Source organism: Benincasa hispida, chromosome 11, assembly GCF_009727055.1.
Source record: "Benincasa hispida cultivar B227 chromosome 11, ASM972705v1, whole genome shotgun sequence".
NCBI classification, from domain to species: Eukaryota; Viridiplantae; Streptophyta; class Magnoliopsida; order Cucurbitales; family Cucurbitaceae; genus Benincasa; species Benincasa hispida.
The window spans coordinates 34,747,969-34,759,034 of NC_052359.1; the positions used below are offsets into that span (position 1 = coordinate 34,747,969).

Here is an 11,066-nt window from a genome sequence, read left to right on the forward strand (position 1 = left end):
GCTCGGAGTAAATATCATATTATTAACAACAAAGTGTTGCTGTACATCTGTTTACAAAACTATAGACAACGAGACTAGGGCATCAAACCCAACAATCTCCCAACTTGTCCTTAAAGCGAAGTGGGGTATTCAAAAACTTAGTACAAAACAATAACTATGCATAAAAGGCCAGTACGAGAAATTCTCCCAACTTGCCCTAATCCCAGCCACGAGCAATACTCGTAGAACCCATGCTCCGTAGGTGACCTTCAAACACGTAACCAATAAGAGCCTTCGTAAACGGGTCAGCAACATTGTCGCTCCAAAGAGATCTGTGTGACGTCCGTCCCTCGATGCACTATCTCGTGGATCAGATATACTTCCGCTCTATGTGTTGTTGTCACGCCGGTGACTCTTTGGCTCCTTGGAGTTCGCCACTCCACCACTATTATCACAATAGAGGGTAATGGCCTAGACATATCTGGAATAACTTCTAGGTCTATCAAAACTTCTTGAGCCAGACGGTCTTCTTAGCAGCTTCCGCAAGCTGCTAGCAACTCCGCCTCCATAGTGGAGTCGGTGATGCACCTGTGCTTTAGTGTTTCCCCACACTAACAACTCCTTCATTAAGAGAAAAGACTAACCTAATGTAAACTTGCGAAAGTCCTTATCAGTCTAAAAGTCAGAATCTATGTATCCTGTAAGGATCAAATCCCACAACCCATTACACGAAGCATTATTAGTCCCTCGTTCTCCGAAAGACACTTGAGGATGATCCTTCATACGTTCCAGTGAATCCTTGGCCTGGGTTAGACTGATTAGCCTACTGACTATGCCCATCAACGTAGCAGATAAGTTTTGGACGAGTACAGAGCATCGCGTACATCAAACTGCCAATGGTAGATGCATATGGGACCCATCTCATCTCCTCAACCTCTTGAGGCGTCTTAGGACACATTTCCTTAGACAAAGTGACTCCATGCCAGAACGGCAGTAGGCCCCTCTTGGATTCCTGCATCGAGTACTTGAGCAATATCTTGTCCATGTACGATGCCTGAGATAGTGCTAGCACTTTGTTCTTACGATCCCAAAAGATCTATATACCTAAAACAAACCGAGCCTCTCCCAAATCTTTCATTTGGAATTGGGTCGCTAGTCAGTTCTTAACTGCAGTCAGTAGACCTACATCATTCCCAATGAGTAGGATATCGTCTACATACAACACTAAGAAGACTACTGAAGCATTGATGATCTTCTTGTAGACACAAGATTCATCAACGTTTTGGTCAAAGCCATATGGTAGTTAATTATATATGATATAATTGGACTAGTAAATTATATATGATATAATTGGCTAAATGTATGAGATACATTATTTTGGAGGAAATTAGATATAAATATGGTTTATATCAAATAGAGGAGAAAATACTATAGTAAATATGTGATATCAAACTATAGGTTAAAAGTATAATATGATTATATTTATTAATTAGTTGGTTGGTAAATTATATGATAATTAATCCAAAAATTCACGTTCGGATGTGGGTTAGTGGGGCAGTGTCAGTTATTGTAACTGATGAATTAAAATGAAAATAGTTTTCATTTTGATCATTCGTCTAAAAGAAAGAAGGATATAGCGTTGGTGAAAAGAAAACGGTCGCTTAAGAAAATCGAGAGCCTATACAATAGTCGCCTCGTGCCTAAACGATCATCCACCTCGCGCCTAACGATTGCACATTAGTTTCTACACGATCGCATAGCTTCTCTAAATGATCGTATAGTGTGCCGAGTTTGCTAAACGAGCGTATACCTTTTCCTAAACGATCATTCAGTAAAACCTACATGATCGTGTAGCTTCTCCCAAACGATAAGCATTTTGCTATGCAATAGCGCTTTTTCCCTCCCACTTGCTTATCACCTACACGATCCGTGTTTCCTTCTTCCTCTACCAAATTCACCAAAGACCACGCTTTGGGTTCTTACTCCGAGAATACCCGGGGCTCTTTTCTGATGGTGTCATCCCCGCGCCATTCGTGTTCGTGTGGTTATTTGTGTTGCTGTAGTCGACGCTGCTGCTGGGCGTTGGTTGATCGGGTGGAGGGTTCCGCTGTGTTGAGTTCCAAAGTTTCGAAGACTGTTTTCAACTGGTATGGAACTCTCTCCCTTGTTATATCTTGTTCTTAACATGTCATTAATTAAGTTTTGTTTGCATAACTATGCGTTACAGTTCAGTCACTGTGAGATCGAAGCGATCCGAACGTGCTCATAAAACTCTTCGATAAAAGATCCTTCACCACTATGACTAAACACCTCTCGGGCCAGGAGAGGGTGTGGCACCACATTGTTCAAGATCTGAAATCAGTCCTTAAGGGAGCAATTTATCTACTTACCCCTACTTCGGGGAAGGAGTGAATTCCATCTTGTGTAACTAAGTTTCTAGCTCCTTAATCAGACGAATCCCCAAAGTGGTAGCCTTATTGAGTCGCCGATCTGGCCACTCTCACCCATACAAATCAAAGGACCGCCCTCATAGACAGGAATTCACAACTCACTCAGGATTAAGGTCATATTACCTATGGTCATCCTAGTGAAATGAAAGTCTCTATTATGAACGACGTTATATAACGAGACTAAACATTTCGTGGTCCGATCTTATACAAACTTCTTTGTATATAATATTCCTGCTCCCATGTCTAATACATGAATGATCAGGATCAGATCATTTGTAGTACTTTACAACATTTGTAATACCTACAAAGTGAGATATACTCGTAGTGTCACCAGGATAATGTACCCAACCTTATCCATATACTACAGACCATTTAGGTTATCACTTAAACATGATCCACCAGTATGTCTCCACATACATGTTTAAGTTACAACGATAACCTTGGATGTTAGTTTGTTGGTTTGTGGTTAATGCAACTAAAATATCATATATTTCATAGACAAAGTGAATAAAATATCAAATAATATTAGTCACATAAATGTTTATTCATACAAGGTTTACAAACTATAGGACCCTACAAGATTTAGGACATCAACCCCAACAAGGGAGAGGAGAATATGGTTTTGGAGAGTAGAGAAACTTAGAGAAGATTTTGCACAATAACATTAGGGTATTCTATATTGTTAGAGTTTCTCTATAATGAGACTGTATGAGAATGTGTGTTTGCAAAGGGCCAAAGGGAGATCTTTATATAGAGAAAGGTCAAGCTCCTTTCCTAATTTTTTTTCTTTTCTATAATTAATTAAATAACATTTATTTAATTAATTAGTCCATTTGATTAAATAACGCTTATTTAATCAATTTGCCAATTGAATAACACTTATTTAATTTTTAATTTGCACAATAATTAAATAACTATTTGTACATTAAATCCAATTTAATGTATGTATTTATTATCATATACATCTCATGTATATGTGCAAAACCCCTTCTATTAATTAATTTTTTGTGAATCTAATTCACTTGAATTAATTAATTTGAATCTTATTCAAATATTATTTTCCAATTTAATTATAGATCATGTTCATAATTAATTATATATTAATCATATCAATATATAGTTTCCTCAAATTAATTTGAACATTTCAAATTATCTCTCTTAAATATTCTTAGCTAATAAGGGGACTTGGTGGACTTATAGATCATAAGCTCCAACGATAGAAGATTAATTAGCTAAACTCATTAACCAAATTAATCAATATTTGTTAACTATGGGTACACTCCACTAAAGACCTATGGTGCACTCTTACATATATATTTATGTGTCCACAGATATAGACCAATACCAGCAAGTTAGTCCTTCACGAGTGTTCGTAACTCCAATTAGGTCAAATTATTGTTTTACCCTTGGGTTACTTTTGACTTCTTAAGTACCAGTGCTCCTCTAATGAACAACCTGTTTATGGTCCAACCAATAAACAGAAACCCGTCTCGGGCCAATGAGAGAGCAAAATATTTTGTTCAAGTCCCAGAGACACCACTTAAGAGAACACTCATCTACTTACCCTTAAGGTGGGAAGAAGAGAATTCCATCTTGTATTATTATGTTCCCAGCTCCTTATTCGATCTTGTCTCCAAAACGGTAGGTATATTGGGTCAGCGATCTGGCCATCCTCACTCATACAAATCAAAGGACAATCCCTCGTGAACAAGAGTTCATAATATACTCCGGATTAAGACTAAGTCGCATAGGTCATCCTAATGAAATAGGAACCTAACTAGTCAATGGTGTTACATCTAGTGGTTACTATTCTGCGGTTCAGTCTTATACAAACTCATTGTATTGGATGCCCCTACTCACATGTCACCTACACGGATGCGTTGGATCATTACATTTGTATCAAATACAAAGTGGGTTGTATCCATAGTATTACTGAGATAAGGTACCCATCATTATCCCTATACTATAGACCCGTTAGGCTGTATCTTGAACATTGATCCTTGTATGTCTCCACATACAGTTCAAGACTCATAAGACAACCATGGATGTTAGTTAATTGGATTTAGGGTTATTAATATAAAATAGACAGCAATACAAGGAATAACATTTATTGAATTAACATCCATAACTCTTTATTGATGACGGTCAATTAATAACATTTACTATTTACGAGTTTTAAGATATAAAACCCAACAAAGCGATGGTTTATGTCAGACACGATAGACATTGACACCCTATGCTATCTTACCACAATGTGTCAATCCAAAAATCTTGATGAATTCAAAGAAAACTCACAAAAAAATAACCAATCCTTACCTAAATCTTCAAATTCTAATGAAGTTTGGAAAATTCCGGCGAAAACCCCAAGACAGTAGCTCACAAACGATGATGACCAAGTCGACGATGGCAACAGGATGCACGTAATGGATAGAGAGAGAAAAGGCTGACAAGCGAGTCTACCTGGAGCCGATGAAGTCTTCATAAACCAGGTGGCGGCGACTCACGAACGAAGTGACCTAATGAACTGATGACAAATCGAGCAAACGCGTGCGGATGGTCGGTTGCAGAATAGAGACAGTTGAGAGACATGAGAGAGAAAAACGACTGGCTTGGGCGGCTACTACTCAGATCGAAGGGAAGTGAGAGAATCAGGGGAAGGGAGGTCTACGGTCAGGAGAAGATTTTCTTTTCTCTCTCTTTGTTTTCCTTTTTTGCACGTTGACCAAATTTGGTAATTGAAGGGATTGGAATTCCCACAGCGGAAGTGTATGAACATATTCATGCATTAGTTTTTCATCTTATATAACTTAAAAAAATAGAGGACGAAAACAAGAGATAAACATATTTTTTTAAAGCATTCTTTCTTACAAAATATTACAGAGAGGAAAAAGGGAAATGGTGTACTAACCTTTGAAGAACCTTTCTTCATGTTTCCTCTCCGGTGAGACTATGAACAAATCTCATTCGCTTCTCACGAACTCAGCAACATAACAAGATCATAAACACGACAATAAGGACACCACCACAATATTACCTTGTTATTCTCAAGTGAGAATCACAACGAAGTTTGTGAGCTTGCCGATTTAATTTTTATGATAGGGAAGAAGAATTTGAGAAAGAGATAAGTTTTTGCATAATTTTTTCCCGTAATGAATGTCTCCTGTTCTCTCAACTTCTCTGCACACCTATGAGAGATAACTCCCACAATGTGAAAAATTAACTCCCTGGTTGTTATTAGTTTGAATTTTAAGAATTCAAATTTAAAGTAATTTAATTATATTACATTAATATAATTAAATATAACTATATATTATATCTCATATAATATATAACCTATAGTTTATTATATCACATATAATATAAGTTATAGTTTATATTCTTTCATATAACCTATAAATAATATTATATGCATATTAATTTTAATCTATAGTTTATGTATGAATCATATTTATATAATTGATATTTGATTCATATTCAAATATTTATTTCTCTCATTAAATTTTATATTATAATGTACCAACATACATTATATTAATTGTATCTCATACAATTAATTTTCTTTAATTAATTTAAACAATTCAAATTAATTCAAAATTAATTTGATTCTCATTAATCCTTATTGAGCTAACAAGGATACTTATGGACCTACGGATTGAAGCTCCAATGATACGAGATTAATTAATTGAATTCTTTAATTAAATTAATCCTCATTTATTAACTATCGATCACTCCACTAAAGCTGTACTCTTCGCACTATAGATGTATTTCTGTGTTCATTGGATATAATAAATCAATAATCATTGACCCTTCACAAATTGTTTGTAAGTACAGTGGGTCAAAATTACCGTTTTACTCCTATAGTTACATCTAAGTTCTTAAATACCATAGATCCCTCTAATGAACAATTATTCATAGTCCAACTATAACTGAACCCCTCTCGGGCTAGGAGAGGGTGTGACACCACATTGTTCAAAACCTGGAATCAGTTCTTAAGGGAGTAATTTATCTGCTTACCCTAACAACAGAAATGAGTGAGTTCCTTCTTGTGTAGCTGTGTTCCCAGCTTTTCAATCAGACGAATCCCCAAAATGGTGAGATCATTGAGTCGGCGAATCTGGTCACTCTTACACACGCATATCAAAGGACCGCCTCCTAGAGAGAAGTTTACAACTCATTCAGGATTAAGGTCAAGTCACCTAGTGTCATCCTGGTGAAATGTAAGTCTCTTCTAGTAACGGTGTTACAAAAGAGAGACTATTCATTTCATGGTCTGGTCTTATATAAACTCTCTGTGTAGGATACCCCACTCATGTATCTCCACATGAATGATCAGGATCAGATAATTTTTAATACTTACATCAATTATGAAAATTATAAATGAGCCATATCCATAGTATCATCAAGATAAGGTACCCAACTTTATCCATACATTAATAGAGAATATTACATATTTCAATATATATATATATATATGTATATAATGTTACAAAATATTTACATTAAAATAAATACATAGAACAACAATGCATCCACTTGACAAGTACAATTGTCAATGCATACAATAATTTTTTTTAATTCAACAATATAAGATATAGAATAAGAGATTCAAACTTCAAACTTCTTAGGCCAAAGATATCTTAACCAATTGAGGTATAGGCGATCGTTTACAACAATTATTACCTTAACGTGATATATAAATTAAAAGAGGTGGGCTGATTACCAAATCTTCCTCTTAGGTACTAAGTTTTTTTTTTTAAACGAAAAAGAAGCCCTAGGTCTTAGGTTAGGTTATTGAAATAAACCAAACAACAAAGATGTTATTATTATTTTTTTTTTTTGTTATATCCTCATAGTAAAAAAGAAAAAGAAAATGTCTGGATATCATTTTAGTTTTTGTACTTTGACTTCTATTTCATTTTGATCTATATATTTTTATTTCTCCAAATTTAGTCGTGGTAATTTCATTAAATTTCAAATTTAGTCCCTACTATTAATATGTGGTTAATTTTCTCAAATATATATAGACACATAAACTAAATTTAGATAATTAAAAATATAGTAATCAAAATGTTATTTTAACCATAATCAAATAACCATTGACAATGACTACATGTTAAAAAAAAAAACTACACACATATTATAATATTATATTCCCAAATATCTCCTTACCTTGTCATCCAAGTAACAAACAAACTTTTACATTTAACAATATAAATAAAGAAACGAACAAGAAAAGGAAAAAGAAAAAAGTGGCCCAATAAGTCTAAAGCAAAAATAGTGTATAAAACAAAATAAAATAAACCAAAAAGGATAAGGAAAGAAATTGGTGTAAGGAAAAAAAAACGGACAAAGGTTCGCGCCTCTTTCCAAAACGAACCGTTTTAATTCCTTTCCTTTTCAAGCAATTCACAACTGCCCACCTATAAATACAAACCCCTTTCAAAATCTCCGCCGTCGTCTTCGTCAGAAACACCACAACAAAAACTGACTCTTCAACCCCAACAATTCAGGTACTTTTTCTCATAAATTCTCAATTCTTTTCACACTTAATCCTTTCATTATTACATGTTATACACAATTTCAAAACTATCTTTGTATATCGATTAATGACTTTTTAGGGCATGTTGATGATTTTGTTTCTCTGTTGGAGTAGAATTGAATTCCACGCGATTAGGTAATCGAAGTGATTTTGATTTTGATTTTGGCAGAAGACGGTAGGTTTGGTTTCCGATGGAGCATATTCTGCTTTTGGTGATTTTGTTATTTGCGTTGCCGAAGAGTGAGTCGTGGAACTGGTTTTCGTCTTCTTCGTCTTCTTCGTCTTCGGGTTCTTCTGTTGGGTCTTTTAACCGCATTGAAGGTGGAAGTGTTTCGGAATTTGCGATTGAGGGTTTTGATGATCAAAAGGGGGTTAGGAGAATTGAGAATGCTAAGAATAAATTGAGTTCGTCTAATTCTTGCTGGGAAAGTGCTTATAGGCATCTCTTTGTGGGTTGCTCCGAGATTTTTGCTGCGGATGAGAAACGGTCGAGATTCGCGTGGCATCTTAGTGATTGCTTTCAGAAGGACTCTGGCAGGGTTGCTTTTCCTTCTTGTGATGCTAAATCCCCCATGGCCAAATGCCTCAAATACTTGAATGAACATGAGCATAGGATCTATCTTGAGTTCTATCTTGAAACTAACTCCATCTGTCATCAGCTACAGTGAGTATCCTATCTTATTGGTTAGATTACAAATTGTTTCTGTTTAGTTTTGATGGTTTTATGATTTCGAATTTGATCTCTATAGTTTCGTTTTAGTTCTAATTTGGTCTTTGTAACTTTAAAGTTTTCTTATTTGATCCTCATGACTTGACTTGGTTAAACTAAAGTATACATAGACTGTATAGGAACTAAGTTGAAACTTTTAAGACCATGTGGAGCAAATTGGATTTGAACATGAACCATAAGGAGTGAATTGAAACGATAGGGCATTTGGTTCGATCTTATTTTTTTCATTCAATTTTGGTTACCTTCCTTGTAATATTAACATCATATCCAATTGATTGTGATCTTGTTTCCAGGGCTAATGCTTTCAAGCATGACACAGAGAGGTTAGTGAATGAACTGAAGAGATCTTCGGAAGCTGCAGAAGTCAAGTTAGAATCTATTGAGGAAAAATCGGAATCTCTGCTGCAAAGTTCATATCAAATTTCTGATTCCTTGAACTCTACTGGTATTAAGATACAAAAAATGGCTCAAACATCAAGGAAACTAGAAGATCACATGGGCATTGTTCTAAAGCACTCTGAAGCAGTTTATGAACAATCCAAGAAGATAGAGACATCCCAGTTGGAACTCCAAGAAGGTCAGTTAAAACTGAGAAAAAGTTTGGAGGAAGGAATGGAAATGCTTCAGGATTCGTACAGCAACCTTAGCCGAGAGATGGATGGTTTACGAGAAGAAGCCATTGAGATCGAAAAGGAGATAACCAAAGTGGGAGATTCAATGTCTTTGAAGATGAAGTACCTCCAGAGCACAGCTGATGATATTGGGAATATGGCAGGGCTTTCATTGGACAAACAACAAGAACTTCTAGATGCTCAGTCCACAGCACTTAATGGCCTTCATTCTTTAAGCAAAGTTCAATCGGAAGCACTAGAGGAAAGCAGGTATATAAAATTAGGATTCAGAATCAAGCCAGACCTAATTAAAATTTCTCTAACATGCTTTGTGACTTGCAGGAGTAAGCTGCAACAGTTAGCTGAATATGGCCACAAACAACAGGAGGAGCTTCTTCAGCGACAAGGACAACTCCAACAACTTCATGATCGTTTAATGGACAATTCAAAATCAATCTTGGAAGCTCAGGTAAGCTTCCAGCCGTTAAAGTATTATAAAAAGATTAAATTTACGGTAACTGATATTTCAAGCTTTTGGATTTAGTGGTGATGTAACATTAGGCCAACTCTGTATTTGTTGTACTTGAAAAATGTTAGAAGAGAAAAAGAAAAGGATAAAATAAATCACTATGAACTCAAAAGCTTATGTGAATGAGTTTCATTATGAATCGTTTTATCTTTTTATAACTGCTTTAACATAATCTGAATCAGATTCTTACATTCTTCGCTCTGTTGACAGCAAAAATTTGAATCAAAGCAAGCAAGCATGTTCATTGCATTAGAGAAACTCTTCACCTTGCACAATGCAATGTTACTAGAATCTCGGCTAATCAAAGTCTTCTTCATTTACTTCACATCAATCTTCATCATCTACATGTTCAGTAGCACCAAGCAAACATACACCGTTAGGCCCTGGCTATATATCGGTAACACAATTTTCTATTAAAAAAAATCTTTTTCTCTTAGCCAAAGTCAGATAAATCACTGATCAAATAAAATATCTCATGATTTCCAGAGCTATGTGTTACATTCTTAATAGAAGTAGCGATACTTCGGTTTGAGATGTTCGACATGGAACAGAAAACATGGATTGTAAACTCAGTGCGGACAATGTTCTTACTCATTGCTTCTCTTCAGCTTCTACATGCGATTTGCACATACAGGTAAAACCATCACAGAACGTAAACCAAATGAAATTAAACCTTAGCCCATAAATGAAAAACCAATTCACTAATAATGTTTTGAAAATTGCAGAGACTATGATGTTCTGAACCATCACATGCTATTAATGTTAATGGAAAGAATCAATGGAATGCAAACACAAAATAAGTTATCTTGGGACAGTGATAGTGAGGTGAACTGGTCATCATGGATTGACACTGAGTTATCTGAAGATGTTGAAGATCCTGATTTTGTTCTCCCAGAAGAAGTGGGAGAGAATTCAATCACAACTGCTTCAACTTCAAGAAGGTACAATCTTCGACATCGACCCCTCCGTCCGTAATTTATCTTTTATAACTTAAGTTATGGCTGTACCTAAATTTTTAAAGCTTTACTTTGTAAGTTAAAATGATAGTTTCTCTGATTTGGATACACACATAGGAATGTTATGGTGTATGTACCATCTTTTTTGTACACAGTACACCGAGAAAAAGTAATGATTGTAAAGAGTTCCATCAATAGGGAAATGTTTGTTTGTTTTTCTCTGTTCTCTTGTCATGGGCAAAAAATATTGGGATTGAATATTGTGTATGAAT

General features: G+C 35.4%; 1 protein-coding gene across 2 annotated transcripts; it reads left to right on the forward strand.

Moving 5' to 3' along the window:
• The first annotated feature begins 7,798 nt into the window (after window positions 1-7,798).
• Window positions 7,799-11,066, forward strand: LOC120091649 (protein GAMETE EXPRESSED 1). Of its 2 annotated transcripts, none has more exons than XM_039049749.1 (7): window positions 7,799-7,939; window positions 8,138-8,632; window positions 8,992-9,579; window positions 9,652-9,778; window positions 10,049-10,235; window positions 10,325-10,472; window positions 10,564-11,066. In XM_039049749.1, the coding sequence occupies exons 2-7, from the start codon at window positions 8,160-8,162 to the stop codon at window positions 10,811-10,813; spliced, it is 1,773 nt and encodes a 590-aa protein (XP_038905677.1). In that variant the 5' UTR covers window positions 7,799-7,939; window positions 8,138-8,159; the 3' UTR covers window positions 10,814-11,066. The 2 variants fall into 2 exon arrangements, with proteins under 2 accessions (XP_038905677.1, XP_038905679.1); XM_039049751.1 differs by having other exon boundaries at window positions 7,900-7,939; window positions 8,141-8,632.